At 54.8% G+C, this 22,633-nt stretch overlaps 6 protein-coding genes across 6 annotated transcripts; 3 read left to right on the top strand and 3 right to left on the bottom strand.

The window, feature by feature from the left end:
- Window positions 1-2,272: 2,272 nt before the first annotated feature.
- On the bottom strand, window positions 2,273-4,387 carry EV422DRAFT_615340 (uncharacterized protein; the record flags this gene model as incomplete). Its single annotated transcript, XM_053073946.1, has 4 exons — window positions 3,904-4,387; window positions 3,403-3,797; window positions 2,937-3,318; window positions 2,273-2,834 (listed from the first exon to the last, which is right to left on the bottom strand). The coding sequence occupies exons 1-4, from the start codon at window positions 4,137-4,139 to the stop codon at window positions 2,273-2,275; spliced, it is 1,575 nt and encodes a 524-aa protein (XP_052926353.1). The 5' UTR covers window positions 4,140-4,387.
- Window positions 4,388-4,907: 520 nt separating this feature from the next.
- On the top strand, window positions 4,908-5,659 carry EV422DRAFT_435376 (Alpha/Beta hydrolase protein). Its single transcript, XM_053067203.1, has one exon. It carries the CDS (start codon window positions 4,939-4,941, stop codon window positions 5,533-5,535), a length of 597 nt encoding a protein of 198 aa, XP_052926352.1. The 5' UTR covers window positions 4,908-4,938; the 3' UTR covers window positions 5,536-5,659.
- A 1,614-nt stretch (window positions 5,660-7,273) lies between these two features.
- On the top strand, window positions 7,274-10,313 carry EV422DRAFT_435443 (uncharacterized protein). Its single transcript, XM_053067205.1, has 11 exons — window positions 7,274-7,551; window positions 7,623-7,644; window positions 7,718-7,836; window positions 7,907-7,967; window positions 8,034-8,054; window positions 8,119-8,254; window positions 8,317-8,440; window positions 8,514-8,588; window positions 8,659-8,763; window positions 8,830-10,090; window positions 10,185-10,313. The coding sequence occupies exons 1-11, from the start codon at window positions 7,420-7,422 to the stop codon at window positions 10,283-10,285; spliced, it is 2,157 nt and encodes a 718-aa protein (XP_052926351.1). The 5' UTR covers window positions 7,274-7,419; the 3' UTR covers window positions 10,286-10,313.
- Window positions 10,314-10,587: 274 nt separating this feature from the next.
- EV422DRAFT_435436 (uncharacterized protein) lies at window positions 10,588-13,234 on the bottom strand. Its single transcript, XM_053067204.1, has 6 exons — window positions 12,936-13,234; window positions 12,542-12,867; window positions 11,373-12,453; window positions 11,258-11,303; window positions 11,064-11,198; window positions 10,588-10,986 (listed from the first exon to the last, which is right to left on the bottom strand). The coding sequence occupies exons 1-6, from the start codon at window positions 12,941-12,943 to the stop codon at window positions 10,831-10,833; spliced, it is 1,752 nt and encodes a 583-aa protein (XP_052926350.1). The 5' UTR covers window positions 12,944-13,234; the 3' UTR covers window positions 10,588-10,830.
- A 2,068-nt stretch (window positions 13,235-15,302) lies between these two features.
- Window positions 15,303-17,385, bottom strand: EV422DRAFT_435367 (FAD binding domain-containing protein). The gene has a single exon (XM_053067202.1). The coding sequence runs from the start codon at window positions 17,110-17,112 to the stop codon at window positions 15,430-15,432; it is 1,683 nt and encodes a 560-aa protein (XP_052926349.1). The 5' UTR covers window positions 17,113-17,385; the 3' UTR covers window positions 15,303-15,429.
- Window positions 17,386-20,002: 2,617 nt separating this feature from the next.
- Window positions 20,003-22,497, top strand: EV422DRAFT_495459 (ATP-dependent DNA ligase; the record flags this gene model as incomplete). The annotated part of the gene is made up of 7 exons (XM_053067816.1): window positions 20,003-20,676; window positions 20,773-21,070; window positions 21,158-21,268; window positions 21,404-21,475; window positions 21,558-21,702; window positions 21,801-22,036; window positions 22,123-22,497. 7 exons carry the CDS (start codon window positions 20,003-20,005, stop codon window positions 22,495-22,497), a joined length of 1,911 nt encoding a protein of 636 aa, XP_052926348.1.
- Window positions 22,498-22,633: the final 136 nt, after the last annotated feature.

Raw genomic sequence — 22,633 nt, 5'->3', positions numbered from 1 at the left:
GTTGTGGGTTGGCCTGTGCTGTTGCAGCGAATAGCAAGATCTCGCAGGGGAGTGTTCGAACGAATGACAAGTGCGCTCTCGTGTTCGCCGCTTTCGGCCCCCAACGACTCGCCACGTCGCAAACAGGGACATCAACGGGTATTCGCCAAGAAGGACACACAAGCTCACATACACCGCTACCCCATCCTCCACTACATTTACTAACCTTACTGCTTCGTCTTTCTCCCACTGCTGACTCTTGTTCGCGGCCCCCAGACGACAACTCCCAAACTCCACTTCCACGCGCATTGCTTCACTTCAGCCCAAGCTGCCGTGGCAGAGACCGTACCGGCATGGCTTCTACTCGTCGCACGAACAGGAGAGACATATGGTTTAAATTGGGCAACAGCGAGCGAAGGTAGGTTGTTATCATCTTTATTCTCAAGAGTTTACATGCTCTATATGGCCATCGCAAAACGAAACAATATACGGGCGTTTGATGGAGCGAAAAGGGTGCTATTAGAAATTTACAGTGGGTATATACATCTATGTGATATGCTAGCTATAGCGACAGGCTTAAGACATGCGAGCTTCGCAATGTGGCTATCCCAAAAGCGCCCGGAGTGTCTCGTCGGCAGTGAATCTTGATGCACGCCCGGGTGCGGTGGGATGTTGAAGGCAAAGCGGGGTCTGAGGCCTGACGCGGACGGCTCCGAGCTAGATGGTGCATCGCAAAATCGGTGGGGAGGGTGTCGATAATCATGCCGATCTTTTTGCGACCGGCGACGTCTCGCCCGATGATCGCTCGGTAGGGGTCGGATGCATGGAATTGCTCGGTATAGGTGCCCCGAATCGATGCACATGTGGGTCGGGTTCGATGCGCTCACTTCCAGCTAGCCCCAGCAAAGAACGCCTTAACCCTGCCCATCTTGCCCGTCGCGGACTCCACCGACGCGGCGGAATCCTGCGTGAACGCCTTGGACATCTTGAACCCGTTGCTGTTCTTGTTGTTTGATGCAGAGTCGAGATCTTTAGCGGCGTGCTTTCCGCGGAGGAGGGCGCCTTTGTTGGCGAAGGAGGCGAGGTGGGAGGGGGTTACGTTGACCATTTTTGTTGGTTGTGTTTGGGTTGTTGGAGTTGGGGTAGGTTTCGGTTTGAGGATGTTGATTGCTTTGATGCAGTGGAGTTGATTGTTGATGTGATGAGGGAGACAGACAGGACGAGTCTCTATCCCCGCCCTTTTATACACATTTTGGAGGTCTCATCCACCATGGCATCGAGAGAGGAGAGAAAAAGCAAATGCAAGCTTCCCCACGAGCCACTTGGAAAAGGTAAAAACGTTTCCTACTGTACATTCCGACACCCTTTCCACGTCGTAAAAAAAGGTTGTGGAAAAGCAAGCCACAGTCGGAATTTGAAATTTCCTTACGTTGACGCGACTTGACGTGGGGGGTAGGAGAAGATGATGGAGAGGCAAAAAAACAAGAAGAAAGGAAGGCGTCATCATGCTCATCCTGGGCTTTTCTTTTTCCTTGTTTTCTTTTTTCCATTGGATAGAATCGGAAGGAGGGTTGTGGAAGGAAACGTCGTGGGGAAGGGAGAGGAACTTTACAAAAGTCGGGAGGATTTGGATTTTTGACTTTTCGCGCAAGTGCTGAGCCACCTCCGCCGGGCTGCGCAGTCCGCGCGTGATTCATGTGCAAGTGCAGTACTCCGATTTTGACAGCAGCCACGACTCCGATCAGCGAGTCGGACGCATGAGGGCTGCTCTGGTATGCACATGTTGACATCGATGGGGTGACAGCAAAACTGGGGTTGTTTAGGAGCCTGTGCTAAGGACTTTCCATCGATATAGGGCCCTAACTCGAGCTCCTCTGTCCATCAAAACCGCACGGGATGACCGCAAAGCGTCGTATACAGCGAGTCTAGGCTGGTTCCAGAAAGGATGCGGCACTCGAGCGTAGAGGCGTGTGGCCTGCCGATCTCGACAGCAGAGGACGACGCTCGCGCGTGTCGCCGGATGGTCGGCATATTTGAAGATGGGTGTGATGAGCTCCCAGTGGCAGGGATCGCTTTTGGTGCGTATTGCTGTCGTCTGGCTGCTGTACCTGGCAACGCGGTTATCGATCACGGCGGTACTGGCCGTGTTCTTGCCCCCCTGCACTTCACTAAGTTACCGTTCGCCAGTCGATCCCACGCCAAATGCTTGACGATGTTGGAGGTATCATCCACCCGAGTCCCCGGTTAGGGTTCCCGCCGTCCAGAGCATAATGGATTCCGTTCGAAGGTTGTGCTAATTCGTCAATGTAGTGAGCGCCGCGGCTGCCGTGTTGAGGTAGGTTGCGACAGCGGCTTCGTTGGCTGAATCGGCGCTGCTGTCGTCGTCGTCAGAGGGCACCTTTCCGTCGTCGTCGCGGATGGTGTAGTGTGTTTCGAAGACCGTGGAGCCGGGGAGCCAGCGTCCGGCACAGATGGCCTCGGTGGATACTCCGCCGTTGCGTTGAGCGGTGGTGACAGCGTGAGAGATCGATTTCGGCGTGTATTCGGGACCAATTCCCGCATCGCGCATGGCGGTGGCGACGAGTTTGGATATGGTATTCGGCGCCATAGGGGAATTCTTCAGCATGTTGATGAAGACTGCCTTGAGGCCCGCTCGGCGGGTACCTTGCAGCTCGATCATTCGAGGGTAGAGCGCACCGACGTCGAGGTTGCGAGTAGGAATGCAAGCGACGGTGATAACACAGTAGTCGTGTCCTTCAAAGACCTCTTCCTCATGTTGACGTTGATATTGCCATTCCTTAGGTCGCCACGATCGGAGTTCTAGACGGAGGTCATGATGGAGGTTTGCCAAATGGCTTGGCCGGCATTTGTTAGACAGCATGATGATGACGGCTAATTGATGACTCACTGCACACAGCTCATTCCAATCCGCCGCCGAGGATGCGACATAATTTCACAGAGTCGCCGGATTCCATATTGTCGTGTAGGCCTTCTTCCGTGGGCCGGTTCTAAGATGCATTGCCTTTACTATCGACTGAGCAAGGTACGAGCGGTGGAAGGAGCGGTTCGGGGAAAGGAGTGTGAGGGTGCTGGTGATTGCGGACCGCGCGCTTTCAATGACCTTGACGCTTTTCCCATTGTGATGGAGGGAGTCGAGGTAATTCACCACGTCCAAATCGGTGGCGCAAATGGGATCGAGACGCCGTTCAGTACACCACATACTGAAGTACTTCCAGGACAACTGTTCTTTGTGGTTCGTGGATGTTTTGTAGGCCGTGCTGGCCAATTCCGCAGCCGCTGCTGATAAACCCTGGTTTTCGAGGTGTCGCCGGACAAGCGCTGTCGTAGTGCACATATAGTACGTACTATATGTGCACTACGACACCCGCACGTTCCAAATTCGATAGAACAACTGATCCTCACCTCCCACCCAATCTGCGCGAAGCATAACCCCATTCGTCTGTACTCCTGACATATACACTTTGGCTTTGCCGCCCGTCCGACAAAGCCCAAACGCCGTGCATGCAATATCCGAGTCAGCGATGTACCATTTCGCGTACTCCATCCCACTTGCGAGCCTTGTTTTTGGCTTATTGTATTTTATCCGGCGTTTGCTCCTTTCCGTTTGTCGGATACATTCAATACACCGCCTGCATATTTTGGCCTTCTGCGTCTTTGAGTTACACCGGGATATGATCCTATGGACGTGCAACTCATTGACCGGGTTTGATGGTCCGAATGGGATGTGTCGAGGCTCCATAGGTAACGTTCGATATGGTAGCGGTTGATGTCGGCATTTCGTAGGTTCGGCCCATCGACTGCAAAAAGGAAACTCTGAGCCATGGGGCAATGTATCGAGTGGAAACATTCAGGAGCCGACACTTCCACCGACAACTCATCCCCTCGGTAGATTACCGCTCTCACGTTTTCAATGCGAACGTCGACTGTACCACGTTACTTGCGACGCAGGCAGTGGATGTAACCATCGCACGAGGAAGCAGCGTATGAAATTCGAGGCTTTGCAACACGAACCCAATTACCACGAGTGCAAAGCTCACAAAACACTTAATTGCCATCTTGGCTTCTGCGGGTGGCCAGCAAAATCCTCTGCGTCTTCGGATAGCATACTCCTGAGGCGGCGGCGGCACGGACGCAATCATGTTCAGCCACCCGCCGGCGTGGTGAGATTCCACAGACGAAGGGCCTGCCCTTGGTGCGATTTAGACGGTCCCAATCCTTGACGGGCTCTTTTTTTTTCTTTGAAACACACGTGTTGGTCTTAAGGAACTTGGATGTGCGTCGGTTACGCTGATGGGCAGCGCACAATCCTACTGTACATGGCACAGGACAGATGATCCTTCCTCAGAACCTACGGCCACAATTGCCGCACCGCCCGCGCGGCTGTTTTCGCGCCGATAACATCCCCGCAAGACATGTCAGACCGGGAGCAATTTTGAAATCATTTTCTTTCGACAGAGCATTGATTGGAAGGACTTGCATACAGCAACACTGAGCACTTGGGTTGGCGAATGAACGCTTCGTAACTTGTTTTTCGATGAGAAAGGCTGGAAGATATCAACGATGAAAAGGTTCTCACGCGCAAGTGTGATGGGAAACACTCACCGCGTGAACAGTCATGTTTAGGTTAACCACAGCTGCTGCCTGGCCGTCGATGAGGCGCGAGAGCCCTCCTTCATGTTCACGGTTATGCCTGGATTGAGCTTTCACATGCAGCCGTTGTTGGTAGGAACTGTAAGCGTGCGCGGAAATCGCTCACGCCTTCCAGTGGGCCAACGTTAAACTCAGCTGGACGTTGGGGAGAGAAGTAGGAGGTATTAGTGACGGGAAGTGACAGTACTGCAGTGATGAACCCCAGCCCAGATGCCAGCCAAGCGAGCAGTCGCACCCGGCTTCCCATCCATTCCCGACTTACCCCTCATCGCCCGCATTAACAGAACAATGAACAATATGCACGTCGAAACCTACGCCCCAACCACCGCCACCGCACCCCCTCGCTCAACTCTCATACTCATTCACGGCGGCGCCCTGTCACATCGCATGTACCGCACAACCACACCCTTCCTCACCTCCCTTGGCTACCCAATCTCAGCGCCCGACCTCCCAGGCCACGGCGCCTCTGCCTCCCTCCGCCCCTTCTCATTCGCCTCCTCCACCGCCCATATCCACGAGTACATTCAGTCTCTACGCGCCGCGACACCCGGAGGGAAGATTGTGCTTGTGGGAATAAGCCTGGGCGGACAGGCTGTTTTGGACCTTATTGCCCACCACCCGGACGCTGTTGACGCGGCTGTGGTATGCAGCGCGAGTATCCACCCCCCATCTGACCCGTCCCACCCGACGGCGATGCCAAAGATGCCGAGCGATCAAGTGCCTTCTCTCTTCTCCGAACTGAAGACTAGCGGTACAGCCTTGACGCAATTGAGGTCGTCAGGCATTGCCCCACCTTTTATTTGGTGGGAGAAACATCACCGTTACAACCGGGGAAGAATCCTCGCGACGCGTTTTCCCGTCAAGCGTTGTTTCGCCGCGCACTGACAGTTTGACAGCTGGGAGCACTGAAACAGCGCATTTTGTGGAGTACGGTACCATCAGCCTTCTGAAACCGGAAGTTGAAGTAGTGTGGAGTGCTTGCCGTGTTATATTGCAGGATTTCTCAGACACTGCAGCGTTCTCTTCTTCGGCCCAAGCCATCATCTGCCGGTTGAGAGGTTTGCAGTTTCACAGTCGTCGGACGGAAAGACACGCTCACTCAAATCCGAGTCTGCGCCCTCACCTCGCCCACGATGAGCCGATGGTACCTCTTTGCGGGAAAGCACATTTTGGATCTGGACGCTGTCGAGCGGGTTGCTTGCACCGATGTCCTGTACCTGAACGGCCATATGATCGAGACCCGTCACTCATTCAGAGACTATACTTGTGAACTGGAGAAACTTACAATCGCGCTCGAAGCCCGACACCAGCGCAAGCGTGAAGAGGAGGCTGATGATGGAAGCCGAAAAGCTGAATTTGCGGAACGTCTGCTGGGAGAGATACAGAAGAAAGTCGACTGCTTATGGAAGATGGCGGGCACCCCAGGACATCAAGAAGCTTCCGCATGCAACCATCAAAACACACTCGGGATCCCGGCCGCGCCGTCTACTTCAAATGGAGGCATCTGAAAGCGTGCACTCCTTCAACAGTGAGAAGAGCCCGCGTTACTTGTCAAGAGAGTCTGAGATTCTATATGTCTAGCAACACAATATCCCGCTCGAGGGCAAACCAGGGGGGGTCCACTTAGGGCCGCTGTGTACACAGAGCGTAGTCTTTCAGGCGTGTCATTGCGTGATGCATAGGAGCAAGCCTTTCGGTAGTCATGGAACGTATTGTGTAGCTTCTCCTGGTAGTCTTGATGATGCAACCATCCAATGTAATATGTAGCGTAAATCCATACCATCCCAATGCCAATGACGTCCACATATGTACGGTTGAGTTGAGTTGCGATGCCCTCTACTTCCGCTCCCTCTACGCTGCCTCGGTTCGAATGACTAGTGTGTGAACGCCGACGTCAGTACACATAATCCAAATTCAAGAAATTTGGGAGTGTGCGGATACGATTGTCAGCACTCGCCCCCTACTTACGCATACGTCCGTCGACCGCTTCTGGCTCATAGTTTCGGGATTGGTCGATTGGTCCACCTAATCTCATTTGCGGTTCTTGAAGAATCTTATATTAATGGACACATTCTGGAACTCGATGCTTGTGGCTATGCTATGCTACATATACACCTTATCTGGAGTGGTTTGCCCGCAACTGCCCGCAACTTTCACTCGTCATAATAATGCATGCCACTCATTTGCGCCTTATGCTCCTCCTCCTCCTCTCCCTATTGTTCCTCCTCCTGCTGCTCCTCCTCTTCCTGTTCCTCACTCACCCCACCATTCCCCTTTCCCGCCTCAAGGAGGAAGGGCAGTTACGGTTGTGCAAGCACTCAAAAAGGAGAAAATCAGAAAGGTCAGAAAGCACACTAAGTTTTCGAGTGACGTCGACGTCGTACCTAGGCGGAATACAACGCTGCACCCCGAGAAAGGTGATGCCAGAAAGCCTGCAAGTTATTCAATACCTCTAGCGCTAGCCGCTTGGTGCTGAGCTTCATGAGAGCTAGGATAGCGAGGATATTGGCCTGATTATTGCCTCGTCCGTGCGAGTCCGGCCTCCCTCCGCTTGTACTGTACGGTATGCTCACGCGTGGCTTTGGCTGTGTTCATCTGCGTCCATACTAGCTTGGAAGCCTTTTCTCCGCCGCCATTGAAAGCGTGGGAAAAATCGCAACCCTGTCAACTCTCTGCCTGCACGACTATGGGTGACGGTTGTCCTTGCAAGACGGAGTCCTTGGAACTATTACGCTGGCCGAAACACAACACCGCTTATTCACCGTGTAGATGGGCGACCACAAGCAACAGCAATTAAAAACTTTGTATATTGAGACCTTTGCAGCGGCCGCAAAAGCAGTGAGCGAGGATACGGCACGGAACTGGAAGAACAGCAAGGAACTGTATGCGCAGGCCTCGCAGGTAGAGAGACTCCTAAGAGCTGGCTATGGAGATTGTTGAACGCTCACTTTTTATCCACGTATCTTTGGCAGGGCATCTTGAAACTTTTGAAACGTATGGATTATCATGAAAACACTCAAAGGCTGCTTCCGTCGTGTCTGGCTCATCCTCTCTTCTTTTCCCCTAGTCGAAACCGATCCTCAAAAGAACCGCTTCTTGCTCGAAAAGTATGAGGAATATTCACACCGAGCGGAGCAGATATCGAGCTTGGTACCTCGGCCCTCGTTGTCTACCGCGGGGTCGAAGGTTGGTTTGAGGCTTCTTATCTAGCGAGCGAACGTCCGGATTCAACACTGATCATATTCGCTCCATCCAGATCACCTTAGGAAATGAGCCTCCATTCTCGAGACAACCGTCCTTGACGGAAATACCGAGCGGTGAGTTCTCATCCCATGTAACCATCCGTTATACATGCTCATCGCAACATCCTTTCCGCCGTCTAGATCTAGTCCCGCCGAAACAATGTTAGTGGCTTCTTTTCCCACTCGAGACTTCGCGCAACACGTCACTGATCCTCATGCATTGCAGGCACTCAATCCGGGCCCGCTTTGAAATCCGATGAGATCGACGTGCTCAGACAGTCGTCTACTATCAACGGCAGGATCTATCTACCTTGGCTGCCCTTAGATTACTCTGAACACTTCGGTACAGGGCATGTTTTCAGGTGAGCCCTCTGTCATTGTTTTCCGCAAGTTTCGGTTGCAGTGCTGACCTACAAGAGAATAGTGATCCTGACGGCCCGTTACGCCTTTCTGCGCAACAGAAGCCCAGGTTCCACTGCTGGAAGAGGGCCGGCGAGATTCGGTCGCGCATGGTGGAACCCGATGCGAAGCCTGGAGACATCTATCAAGTAGGCCATCATCCTTAGCTCTGCCAAAGTGTTATCTATCTTGGTATTAAGTTGACATTTGCGTCTCCCGAAGGATGTTGTAACAGACTGCTCAGTCGTGGCCTCCTTACTTGTAAGCTCCGCTTACGAGGCGAAGTTTGGGAAGAAGGTATCCATGCCATTTCGCGTGCTGGGCCCGGCGTTTTTGAGGACTTTGGTTTTGAGCGATGAACATCCAGGTGGTCGTTGGATGCATACATCCACAGAACTCGGAGGGCCATCCGGTCGTAAATCCGGAAGGAAAGTATGTTTTGAAGCTTATCATCAACGGCGTAGCCCGGCAGGTAAGCGAACGTCGTGTTGTCTAGCATCCCATTCTCATGATACTGATCATTCCGTGTACCACTCAGGTCATAGTTGACGACACGATACCCGTCGATCATCAATGCAAACCTCTCTGCGCATTCAGTTCCCGAGGCGATATATGGCCGAGCATCATCGAGAAAGCGTACCTGAAAGTCTGGGGCGGCTACGACTTTCCCGGGTCCAACTCGGGCATCGATCTGCACGCCATGACGGGGTGGATCCCCGAGAACATTTTCTTCAAAGACCCGCAGTTTTGCGCCAAACGGATCTTTCAGCGCTTGCGAGATGGATTGAGGACGGGAAATGCGTTGATTACTATTGCGACGGCGCCGGCGCCGGACGATGGGGCGGTCGTCCAACAGATGGAGTTGATTCGGGGCCATGCGTATGCTGTAATCGAGGCATACCCGGCCGTCATTGACGGCGCGCCGCGAGATATGCTGGAGTTCAAGAACCCTTGGCGAGCATCAGCGGGAAGTGCAACTGCAACCACCACGAAAGTCACCCAAGACGGAATCTACGCCCTGCCCTTCGACACGATCAGCACCCTCTTCGAAACCATCCACGTCTCCTGGAACCCTTCCATGTGGCGGCATCGCCACTCACTGCATGCTTCCTGGCCCAACACGGGCCCTCGCAAGGACGCGTTCAACCTCAGCGGCAACCCGCAATATTCCCTTCAAGTCGACGTGCAGCTTACGCGCCTCACCGCCGTCTGGATCCTCCTCACGAAACACGTCACGGTCACCGAGGAAAGCACCGAGTATCTTACCCTCCATGTGTACGACAACACCGGTGGAGAGAGAGTGTACTACCCCGACACGCCGTTCGTTCGCGGCGCGTACATCAATAACCCGCACATCCTCATCAAATTTACGGCGCCCGTCGGATTGAACAACTACACGGTCGTTCTCTCACAGCATGAAAAGTCTGAACGCACGTTGAGATATACCTTGACGGTGTACGCCATGTCACCATTCCGCATCACCCGCATCACCGACAAATGCACCTTCTCGCACCAAACATTAGGCGAATGGACGCGCAAGTCAGCAGGCGGGTCGATGAACCACCCCACCTTCACCCGCAACCCACGGTACGTCCTCACTATCCCGCCCATGGAACCGATCGAGATTGTAGCGACGCTGGAGGCGCCGAAGGAGTATGGCGTGAATCTGAAGGTACTGGCTGGGTTGATGGATGTGGATGTTGGGGGTGGTGGTAGTGGGAGTGGAGGGAATGCGGCGGTGGTGGATAAGGTTGTATTGAGCAGCGGGAGTTATCGGAAGGGGTTTTGCTTTTTGAGGTGTGAGTTACTCGCGGGTGAGTGTGATTTGCGGGATGTGGAACGGCGGTTTCACTGGAGAATGCTCTCCTCATTGACGGTTGTTTGCGTCTATAGCGGGAACATACACAATCATCCCGTCGACCTTCGAGCCCGGGCAACTTGGCGCGTTCGTCCTCACCGTCAACACCTCGAAACAGATCGCTTTCGAGGGTTGATAATTAGCTACGCGTCTCCGCGATACATACGTAGTGATAGGCAATCCCGTGTTTTTTAGTATAGGATAGTGTCTGATATGGTTGAAGCGCATGATTCCGTATGTAGAGATGCAGAAGCGGGGTTTGCTCTCACATCGTGCGCCACACCCATTTGGCCTGATGCATTCGGCGTGGTATGGTAGCGAGAACGGGGCCACAAACAGCTGGGATTTTGTGGATTTGCTAGCTGTATAACCCTAACCCTAACCCTAAACCTAACCCTTGTATTACGCGTGAAGGAGGTGAATTTGAAGGGAAAAGCGGACATGCATCACAGCCGACAGCCGCCAGCCCGCACATACAGTATCGCTATCTTGAGTACCATATGGACGTGCTAAGTATTATTATGCATCGTCGCAATGGCACGCACAGCAACCGATAAGCTCATGACCCTCCACCCAACACTACGCCGCATAAACAACCTTCCCAAAAATGTGAGACCCCCTCTTAGACCCGCCTAGAACGCCCAGTGTATATCTGCCTCACCCACAACCCACCTCCCCACCTCACCCCGGAGAGACCGCCCCAGCCTCCCTCCGCATCCTCTTCGCCACCCTCAAACATCTATAAATCTCATCCGCACTCATCAAATCCGCGCACTTGAACGCGTACACCAGCTCGACGAGGTCCGTGTGCGTGAAGAGGTGGTGCGAGTGTTGCAGCTTCAAGTCATCGAGAGATCGTGTTAGCATCTCGTTGGAATTGTTGACTGTGAACGAGTAGTTGAGAGGAAACTCACAGATTTCACAAATCTCAACATAGACTTCCCAAAATGACACGACCCGAGCGGGTTATCCCTTAAACAGTGCTTGTTCCATGCGAGATAGAGGGCGCGGCGGGTGAATGGGAGGGTGGGTGCAAGGCGGTCGAGGTTCTGTATATTTGTTGTCAATGAGAGTTCAAGAATGAGATGTAGTTGAGACGATACGTTACCTGGCCCTGGGTGGCTAGCATGAAGTCCATGTTCATGTGATCGTCACTACAAAACGAAAAAGGAACCGATCAGTATCACGAAGCGTGAACCTTCAGAGGATGTAAGACCGCGTACCTATCATACCCCTCCTCATCCCCGCCCAAGATCGGCAAATTCGTCGCAGTATGATACCCCCGACTATAATCAAGCACTGTCCCAACATCATACGCCGCCATCTTCTCCTCGTTCGCCCTCTCAGTATTCACCCTCTCCCGGTGTCGCCCCGCTTCCAGTTCCACAATCCCGTCTTTCGTATCCACCGTGATCGCCGAGGATGAGCGCGGGCGGAGGGTCCGTTGGGGTGTGGGTTCGGGATCGTTCGTCACGGAGCGGGCTACTGAGCGGCGTCGGCGGTCGGGTTGGGCTTCGACGATCTCTATGATTTCCTCATCTTCCACGAACCCTTCCTCATCCACAATCAACGGACCAGGCTCCTTGCAGATACCACTCCCAGCAGAAGTTCGAGGCCGTAGATTTCGATGTGGTTGAGATTGCTCATGGTCCTCGAATTTCTCCACATTCGTACAGATACCAACACTTGCGGAAGTTCGCGGCCGTAGGTTTCGGCTTGGCGGACCCTCCTTTTCCTCCCTTAGTGAGGAGATGGACCGCTTCCGAGCAGCCCTTCGCAACGCTCTCGGTGAGCCCACCACCAACACCCGCGTAGGGCCTTGCGTCCCATCGACCTCGTTTTCAATGTAGTTGTCGATATCCGCGTCCCCGCCTTCATCTTCGATCCCATGCTGATGGATCTCATAATCAATCATCTCCTCTTCCACCTCCTCTTCCACCTCGTGAAATTCGTCCCCATCCACATCCATCGCTTCCTCATTTCTACCTTCCAACTCCACCTCCCCATCCTCCTCAACCCCAACTGGCACCCTAACCTCCTCCCACTCCACCTCCACATCCAACCCACACACACCCCCAAACAACGGCCTCTCCTCCCCCTTCCTCGGCACCGGGTTACACCCCCCCTTGATCCGCACACGAAACTCCTGCGGTCCCAACGGTCTTGCAGCTGGGCGTTCCTCTGGTGGCTGTTGAGCGTCGTCATCCCCAGTGTGCAGAGCCGGGATGACACCATAAGTCCCGTTATCGTGCCGGACGAGCGTGAAATGCGCCATCTCGGTTCCATAGCCGCGGGTTTTGAATGCTGAAAAGTGAAGGGTGTTATCAATATCAGAGTCCATGTACAATCCCCCATCCCAACGCCAATGGGGGCAAAAACCACGTACTCGTACATCCAACCGTTTTCTTCCAAATCACAACCCTAACCCCCCACTCCTTCACAAGCGGAGACAGCCTCCCCGCGGGACTCACATCCGTGCCCCTACTCGCACCATTCAACTCACACCCCACCACCTTCCCACTGGAATCACGCGCGACGTCGAGGAAGAGGTGGGAGAATGTGGCGCTGGAGGCGATGCTGAATTTTTTTTTGGAGCCGCTTAGGATGCCGAGTTCTGTGCGGAGGAGGTAGTGGGTTGGGGTTGGGGAGGTTGTTGGGGCGGGTGGGGTTGGGGAGGTGAGTGTGAGGAGTGTGAGGTGGAGGCGGGGGACTAGGATACTGGGTGGTTGAGGTATGTGAGTTTGCGTGCGTATGGAAACGGATGATGCAGTAAAACTTGCTCTCACCCCATCATCCCGGCCGGAAACGTTTGGCTCTACTCACCGCTTAGTCGCCACCTCGTCCGCCGTCGCATCTCCCGTTTCAGCTTCACCCTCTGCACCCGGTAGCCCACGCCCAACTCCACCTTCATCCTCCTCCTCCTCCTCCTCCTCCTCCATCCCGTCGTCGCCAAAATCTCCCTCATCTCCACCTCCACCCTCAACCTCCCCCTCGTCATCCGCGCCGAAGGTTCCGAAGTCGTTATCGACCTCCCCAGTCGTCGTCGCCATTGCATACTCCCGCGATCGTCCCACCCCTTGCTTTCGGGGAATAAGCGTTCCGGGTGGGTCTACATCCTCTGCACTATCTTCCTCTTCACCGACTCCGTCAACCGCCGCACTGTCCGCAGTCTCGTTCATCCCAGCTTCGTCAAGCTCCCCACTACCAACTTCAACATCTCCACCGTCGCCTGGCGCAGGAAAGGCGTCAACCGCCCCCTCGCTGCCGTCAGCTTCGTCGTCGTCAGAGACGAGTTGCGGCGAGTCGCCTAGCCATCTCGCGTTTGGGAACATTTTGCGTAAGGTTTGGACGAACTAAAGAGAGTCTATTGGCTTGGTCAGGATAACGCGTCTGGGTTGGTTACGGTCTTTCGGCGAGTTTCCCATCTTGACATGCCCGTTCCCACGATCCCCAAAACACATTGCACCTGAAAACATATACAAGACAGGACCTCCAGAGGTAGAGAACTAGCTGTGTTGGGGTGGGGCTTGAAGCACATAGCCTTTTTCTCACTTTGGCTCACTCTCAGAAACGCAATTCCACGCAATCTTGGAGAATCTCCCACCCCCCCAAGAGGAGTTTGATTCCTTTCCTTCCCGTGTCTAAGGAGTCTATCGCAAGGAATCTCTCCTCATATCAACAGAGACCGCCAATCTCCTGGCCAAGAGGGAGGAACGGCTAGCCCAAATTTGTGGTCGTGGTCGTAGGGCTGCTGCCCTTGCTTCTGATTTCCAGGTGGGAACCGAATTCAACCCTTACCATATCTGACGAGATGCATCTGGACCGAAAATAAAGCAATCGTATGCGGCGGCGTGACGCAGTAAATTGTTTGTTGGGATCTTGATATACGAGAAAACCATCACATTTGATTCATTGGGGGGATACATCTTGTCCTAACCTGCCGGCTGTTCCATTTCTCCGCGAGCAGGCTTTGCGTCGACCAGCTCAATAGCTATGCCATTGACGCGGAATCCGCGAGTGGTCGATAATTGGTTTACTGCCGGAGGATCTCCCGCTTGACCGCCCTTCGCTGTCTACTGCAGTTTATAGAGTCTTCGACACACTCCAGAGCGACAAAGGCCGACACGGCACATGAAGCGCGTGCAGACGAGGAATCAATGCGACTCCTGTTCCAAAAGGCTCTCGCGTTGGAGATGTTAAAGAAGAGTCTCGAAAATACTCTAAAAAGAAGCACTCCACTGCACGAAACGGACCACTGCCAAAAAGCCACGAAATAAGAACGCCAATATTCACACGACCCACGGCACGCACGCCGTCTGGGGCTAGTCAATCCGTAGGCACACGCCCCTCAAAAAAATCGAAAGCATGTCACGTCGCAGCACCCGATGCCATCGCTTCCACACCCATCCTTTACGCGCAACGGGTGCCGCGAAGTGAACTGCTCTCGATTCTTTTGAGGATTGTGACGTTGCATGGGAAGAACACGGACAGGATGGACCCGACTTGCAGTTTGGGATGATATTGCGCTTGGCCCTTATACGCATGCACGAGTTCGTACCCCCGACTGCGGGGATCAGGAAAGGACCTGCTTCATAGCCTGGGCTAAACCATCGAGAATGACGGGCTGGCGATGTTGCTCGCATACAACCCGTGCAGCTCGTACACAGCTCCCCTCCCGGGAGTCCGAAACGGATTCGGCGGACCGGCGCCGGTGGGGAGATTGCCCGATCATCCTTATCGCATCCACGCCGTACATGTCTGTGATCAACACGGGGAGGACGACGCTCTGGACCGCTCGACCGTGGCTTTGACGCACGAACCTCACCGCGAAAAGGACCCGCGTTCTCGAGCGTACTGTGCTGTGCTTCCCCGCGCTGTGGACGGCAGCCAGCTCATCAGGCGCCGATTTCGCCACGTCCGTCCATACACATGTCACGACCTGTCACTTAAAAGCCAAGGGGAACTCGACCGGGGTGCACTTTTATATGAAGCATATGGACATAACAGGAAATCTTCCATGCCTTGACGTACTAGAGATGTATGGGGAACAAAAGCTGTGATCATGTCTCGGCGAAGGAAGACATGGCCTGCCTTTCTTCCCGTGGCCGTCAGAAAACTTTTGCAGAATTCCACGTTTTTGGAGGTCTCTCCGTTGACCGCGCTTGTTTGTTCAACCTGCATAGGCCTGCGCCATGGCGTTGCTTCTATCTAGCCCGTGCCATTGACGATATATTACAGATCTAAGTAACGATTAGGTACAGTACATATGTGGGAACAGCTCTACAGTCTCGCCGTAAGCGGCTCCCTCCGCGCGGTCCTCCTCTCGGTCGTCGCGCCAAAAACACCGCCCAGAAACTCGCTCAAAAACCGTCCTCGCGGATCCACGCGTTGCCTCAGGGCGGCGAAATCGCCCCACCGGGCATACGCATTCGGGAAGTCGTACAGCTCGCGCCCAAAATGCTTGCCCCAGTGCGGCAACCCCCCGAACCGCGCCAGGATCGCCTGCACCTCCCGCATCGTCTCCAACCCGTCCTCGCGGATGCTCCCGTCCTCCGCTAGGTACACCAGCAACCCGACGTACACCACCGGGCCCGAGTGGGCCGGGTTGAGCCATGCGCGGGATTGGCCGGTGGCGCGGTAGATGAACGGGTAGTGCAGGCGGGATTTGTTGTTGAGCGACCAGGTGCGGAGGGCCAGGGTTGCGGAGGTGAAGTGGGAGAGGGGGAGGGCGATTTCGCAGTTGACTTGGGGGACGGGGATGCCTTTGGTGAGGATCTGTTCTTGGTAGCCGGTGAGGTCGCGGGCGTCGGCGAAGCGGCGGACGGTGCGGAATTGGGGCGGGAGGGTTAGGTCTGTTGGGGGTGGGGGGGTGGTGGTTTGGGCGGAGGGTGATGGGGAGGATGTCGAGGAGGGTGATGGGGAGGGGGAGCGGGAGGATGTGTCTGAGGAGGAGTCGTCGTGGGCGGCTTTTGTGTCGTGCGACATGGCCTTGCAGTATAGGAGCACAGTGTCGTTCAGCGCAGACGACGACACCTCGGCTTCGAAGGGTCTTACGCGGTCCGATGCCGCAAACGCCTTGTAGGCCGGCGAGTCCGTGTCGGCCGGGTGGGTCAACCACACATGCACCTGGTCCGTCTCCGGGAACCACCACACCTTCACAAACTCGATGCTTTCGTTCCACTTGACATACATCTGCAGAAACTCGGTGATATCACACGTCAGTTTCGTGCAGGTAAAGACCCGGCGGGGCGCGTGGGAAATCTCAACTTCCGTGACGATGCCCAGCATCCCGATCGAGGTCGCGAAGGCTTCGAGGGGTAAGTCCTCACGGCCGTTGGGTCCGCCGACGGTGACAAGGTCGCCGTTGGGGAGGACGACGCGGAGGGAGGTGACGATGTCGGCGTAGCTGCTTTGGAAGAGACCTTGGCCGTGGGTGCCGGTTGCGATGGAGCCGGCGAGGGTTTGCACGCCGATGACGCCGGGGCTGCAGGGCATCATGCGGTCGTGGGTTCCAAGGATACGGATGACTTCGTCGATAGTCGTTGCTGCTCCAAACACTGCTGTATCCTTTGTCATCCGTCTGAGGCCGACAAAGTTCTTCATGCTGACTAGTATAGCGCTGGGGTCGTTCATGGGCGTCGTCATAATCTTCTCATACGACAATCCAGAGCCTACGACATTGACGCGGCCATGTGTTGACCGAATCAGCTGTGCGAGTTCCTTTTTGGATGTTGGGTAGTAGATCTGCGAGTGCTTGGCGATGGGGTTGACGCCGGACCAATTGTAGAGAATGTGGGGCGATTTGATCTCCGAGGAGGAGACGGCGAAGGAGACGTGGCCGCCTCGCTTTGTTGATGATGATGTTGATGCTGAAGTTGAGGAGGATGTGGATGAAGTCGAGGATGGGCGGTGGGGCACGACGGCGGTGCGGGTCCGCTGGTTGAGGACTGCTGTCGATATCATGATGCTGTTGGTGTTGTGTGTTGAGTGTGAGGAAGGTCGAGAAAGGTCCTGTATGTTTGCTGCACTGTTTCTATAACGTCGGTCGAAGGCAAGGTTGCTCTGAACGAACGATGGGAAGGAAGGTATCGTGGGTAGTGTTCTAGCAGTGGTGTGCGACAACTACTCTATACTCTGCCAGAGAAGGGCAGCGGCAGCAGGGTCTATGTTTATATACGATCGGGCCCTCCCAACTATCAGCGTCGGAGAAACAGCAGACGAGAAAAACGTGTGAGCAAAACCGTTGTGTGTCTCGAGAGAACAACTCGATCCGCTAAGGAGGGGGGAAAATAGGATCGGGGTTTGAAAGTTGAGCTGGTGGGCGAGCACCGGCAGACAGACAGGCGTGAGATCCAGCTACGTGTGAGGACGGAAGATCTGATACGCCAAGTGGGGGTTGGGAGAAAGAACGCCGGCCACCGATAAGAAGACTTATGTTGGGTGTGGGAGCGAAAGGATAGGGAAAGGGAAGAACGAGAGAGCAGAGAGTTGCGCGGGTGGATCGACTTGTTATGGGATGAATTGGATGCTTTGAATTCGGAAGGCGATCTCACGGGCTTTTACTTCCTGTGGCAAGACAGCCAAGCCAGTCCGAGTCGGAGGTCGGAGTGGAAGGGGAGTGGAAGGAAAGAGCGCGCGTCTCATCAGACTGGGGATTAAGAATAGCCATGGAACATCGCCCGCCCCTCGCCGCTTTTTGCTTTTTTTCGCCTGCCTTTTTTTCACCGCCCCCGCAATGGAGGAGTTGATCAATGGAGACGCGCCTGCATTCTCTCACTCTCAGCAACTCCACGGGCTCGGCTCAAATACAACGCTCCACGCTCTCGGTTCTCGTTGCAACGTACCCCCCGATCGGAATCATCACATACCGCCGATGGGATGAATGATCGTCACCCAGAACTGGTCTGTGACGTCAAGGCGGGGATCCTATAATTTCTAATCGCCTTGATTGACTGACAGCGGCTGCGCAACTTGGCGGGCGCCTCTCAACAGGCTCAGCACCTTCCTCATCAGAATCCTCACTCGGGAGCTGTTTAATGTTGCAAAAGGATGGGCGGATTCGATCGTCTCTCGCATTGCGCCATGTGTCAGGCAGCACGGTTCGAACTTCGATGCGATGGAGGATGTGATTCGCCGTTTGCACCCCTCATCAGCTTTCTTCCGACGGTGCTGTGCTTTCTTCCTTGCTCCTCCACTTCATCTATTTGAACCCATATGGAATCGCCACGTTCAAATGTCCATGCCCCATTGCCCCTTCCCAAGTCGATCGGGCTTGGACTTTTCGGGCTGGGGTTAGGGTTTTCGGGGATCAGTCTAAGCCTGTCGAGTGTCTCAAGGGGAATGAATGTCCCCGAGGAAAGTTCCGGACGGAGGCGGTCTGCCGATCTGAAAATGACTTTCGCTCCTCTTGAACCTTGCGTCGGTTATGTATGGGATTCCGATTGGAAGCGCATACCTGGGGAAGGCATTTGCAGCACACTCCGATGCAATTGCAGTAGAAGCATGCATAGTCTCATAGTCCTGACTGAAACAACCTCTCCTGAGCGGGCATCTCGGTACACAGCTCGAGCATCTCAGCGATACCACGTAGCTGCCCGCCTCCTGCCGTAGCATTCGTCCGCGAATGCGATGTAGACGGGGTCAAAGACATTCGAGAACCAGTCAAGGAAGAGGTAATGAGTTGGGAACACTGGGATCGTGGCGACGCGGTCATTTGACGGGAGGGTGCCGTCCATTGCGCGAGTCACCATGTCCGAACGCCCTCCTTTTCCGTGTCCGGTTTGCACATGTGTGGATGCACCCTTTCGCTGAGCTCCGCACGGCTTTCCACCTCCAAACGCCTCCCTCGTGTGCTCCCCATACCAAGCCGTACTGTAGTCCTCAGCTAGCTGCTAAAGAAGCGGGAGAGTGAGAGACTTCCTACAACTACCTATCCCCGTCTACATCGTAGTAGTCGAGGAATGGCGGGTAAAAAGCAAACCACTCTGGGGTAAGGAATTCGTAAACAAGTACAGTCGGAAGAAAGAGGAACGACTTCGAACTCACCCACATACCCACAATGGCAGTTCCTTCTTTGGTGGGAAGGGTGCGGAGCCCGTTCAGAAAAAAGCCAAAACGACGCCGTCGTCGCCATCTGCCAAAGATCCCGAGCAGGAGGTCCGTAAACATCCCTGTTCCCCGTGCTTTGAAGGGTATGCCCGTTAATTCGAGCTCACCATCTCCTTTACAGAGTCAGAAAGATAGCAACCCTTCGGACCCCCCCGACTCAACTACAACCCTCAACCCCACCAAAGAAACAAAACCCAAACCACCAGCCCTCCCTGCCCAAACCCCGACCAAAGGCAAAGAGAACACGCAACACGGTCCAGCCACCACAAATGGCGCCAGCGGCGAAATCTCAGCGAAGAAACGGAAGAGTGGGGAGTCGCGGAAGGTCGAGTCTGTCAAGAAACGGCGGATAGTGGAGGATTCGGAGTCGGGGACAGATGTGGACGCGGATGAGGATAAGGAGGAGAAGAGTAAGGGTGACGACTGGGAGCCTGATATCGACATGGCGCCGACGGTCAAGCCGGTGGCTGTGGCTGCGCGCAGTGAAGCGGGAGAGAAGATGGCGGATAGTAAACCGTCGAAGGAGCGACCGGAAAAGACCGGTTTGGTCCACGGTCTGAACACATCCTCAAGCGATGACTTTTCATCAGTGGAAGAAGATGAAGAGGAGGAAGACGACAACCTCGCAAACCCCCCAGAGAAACCCGACTCCAAAGCCGAAACAAAAGCAACACCCCCCGAGAAACCCGACACCAAAGCGGAAACAAAAGAAACCGCCAAACTGATCGACAAAACCTCCACAATCATGTCCCACGGCAGCCTCAAATGGAAACCGGGCAGTGCAGTCCCCTACGCCGCGCTCTGCAAAACCTTCGAACTCATCGACGCCACCACCAAACGCCTCCAGATCCTCGCCTACCTCACCACCTTCCTCAAACAGGTCATCGAGCGATCCCCCGACGATCTCGTCGCGTGTATCTACCTCTGTCTCAACCGCATCGGACCGGAATACGAGGGCAAGGAGCTGGGGATCGGGGAGAGTATCTTGATCAAAGCCGTTGCGCAGGCTACGGGACTCTCAGCGCAGAGCATCAAGCAGGACGTGGCGGAACAGGGCGACCTCGGCACCGTCGCGCAGGCCCGGCGGGGACATCAGAAGACCATGTTCCCTCCACCCCCCTTGACTGTCGCGTCCGTCCTCAAAACCCTCCGCGAGATCGCCAACATCACCGGCCAGTCCTCGCAGGCACTCAAGATCAACAAGATCAATAAACTTCTGGTTGCGTGTAAGGATAACGAGCCGAAGTATCTGATCAGATCGTTGGAGGGCAAGTTGAGGATTGGGTTGGCGGAACAGAGTATATTGCAGGCGTTGGCGCATGCGGGCGCGTTGGCGGATCCGAAGGTGGAGAAGATGGGGGAGGAGAAACGGGCAGCGGTGTTGAGTGAGGCTGCGGCGACGTTGAAGCATGTTTACAAGTATGTTTGGGGCTTTCTGTTCTATGCCCGCATTTGTGGTCGACATATCCAAACGGCACTAAACCCCACCCCTCTCTCTCCCCGCCCGCCCGCCAGCGAACTCCCCAACTATGATGAAATCATCCCCGCCATGCTCACCCACGGCATCCCCGCCCTCCCGCTCCACTGCAAACTCCGCCCCGGCGTGCCCCTCAAACCCATGCTCGCCCACCCCACCAAATCCCTGCTGGACGTCCTGAATCGGTTCGAGAACGTCGAGTTTACGTGCGAGTATAAGTATGATGGCGAGCGCGCGCAGATCCATCTGATCGAGAGCGGAGATGTGATGGTGTATTCGAGGAATTCGGAGAATCTGAGTGTCAAGTACCCGGATATTGTGGAGGCGTTACCGCAGGTTTGCTTTTTCCTTGGCCGGTGGTCGCTTTTTTTGTTTGGAGAGATGCATGTGGCCTCATTTAGTTCATTACCCCGATTTTTTCAGGTGTTTAAGCAAGGCACGAAGTCGTTTGTGCTGGACTGTGAGGCCGTCGCGTGGGATCGGGAGAAGCAGTGTATTTTGCCGTTTCAGGTTTTGAGTACGCGGAAGAGGAAGGTTGGTTACAGAAGGGGGGGGGGGGGGGGGGGGGGGGGGCGCTGCTTGTTTGGGAGTTTTGTGTTTTGAACAGCCTTGGCTTTTGCGGGAATTGTTCATGGCATTTTGAGTTGACTTGCATTGGGGATGGCGTAGGACGTGCAAGCTGCTGATGTGCAGGTGCAAGTCTGCGTGTTTGCGTTCGATCTGTTGTACTTGAACGGAAAGGTAGGGTCAAGAGCGTACCCACCATCTTATGGGTCGCGCAATTCTTTGCTCACAACCCCCATTTTTGCTTTCCCCGTCTCAGCCGCTGACCGGCGAAACCCTGCAAACCCGGCGCGCCCTCCTCATCGAGCATTTCATCGAAGTCCCCGGCGTGTTTGCGCTCGCGAAGCATATGGAGTCGAAAGATGTCGAGGAGATCCAGACGTTTTTGGATGAGGCTGTCGTTGGTATGTTTTCATCCGAGAGCGGACGCACATTCCCAATCCCCCCCCCCCCCCCCCCCCCCCCCCCCAATACGCAAACCCACACCCCTACCCCCACACAGGCAATTGCGAAGGCCTCATGGTCAAAACCCTCACAACAACCTCAACCTACGAACCCTCCAAGCGGTCGCGCAACTGGCTCAAAGTGAAAAAGGACTACCTCGCCGGGCTAGGCGACACGTTCGACCTGTGCGTGATTGGCGCGTATGTGGGAAGGGGCAAGCGGACGGGGGTGTATGGGGCGTTTTTGTTGGCGTGTTATGATGAGGAAAGGGAGGAGTGGCAGAGTATTTGTAAGGTACGGACGTGCTGACGGTTGGGGTGGGGGTTTGTCCACTTCCCTGCATCCGTACACCCCACTCACTTTTTCAACCCCGCACCCAGATCGGCACAGGCTTCACCGAATCCGACCTCACCACCCTCCACGCCACCCTAACTCCCCACATCATCCCCTCCCCGCGGTCGTACTACCGCTACACCGACTCGCCGAACCTCACGCCCGACGTGTGGTTCGCCCCGCACGCCGTGTGGGAGGTCAAAGCGGCCGATTTGTCCGTGTCGCCTGTGCATCATGCGGCGGTCGGGCTGGTGGATCGGAACAAGGGTGTGAGTTTGAGGTTTCCGAGGTTTGTGAGGGTGAGGGAGGATAAGAAGGCGGAGGAGGCGACTAATGCTGGGCAGGTGGGTTGTGAGAACGTTGTTGGGTTTTGCTTTGTTTGCTTTGTGGAGGAGGCTGGGGGTGTGGAATTTGAGCAGTGACTGACCAACATTTTGTTTTCTATTCGGTTTCTCGCTTTTGTTCCCACTCTTACACCCCACACCTACGACACGCACACACGCTATGCACAAATGCAGGTCGCTGAATTCTACCGCGCGCAAAAGATTAATACGGCTG

This window comes from Fimicolochytrium jonesii (assembly GCF_025526975.1).
Source record: "Fimicolochytrium jonesii strain JEL569 chromosome Unknown EV422scaffold_9, whole genome shotgun sequence".
Classification (NCBI taxonomy): domain Eukaryota; kingdom Fungi; phylum Chytridiomycota; class Chytridiomycetes; order Spizellomycetales; family Powellomycetaceae; genus Fimicolochytrium; species Fimicolochytrium jonesii.
The sequence above is the reverse complement of the archived record's forward strand: the minus strand, read 5'-3'. Positions and strand labels throughout refer to the sequence as shown.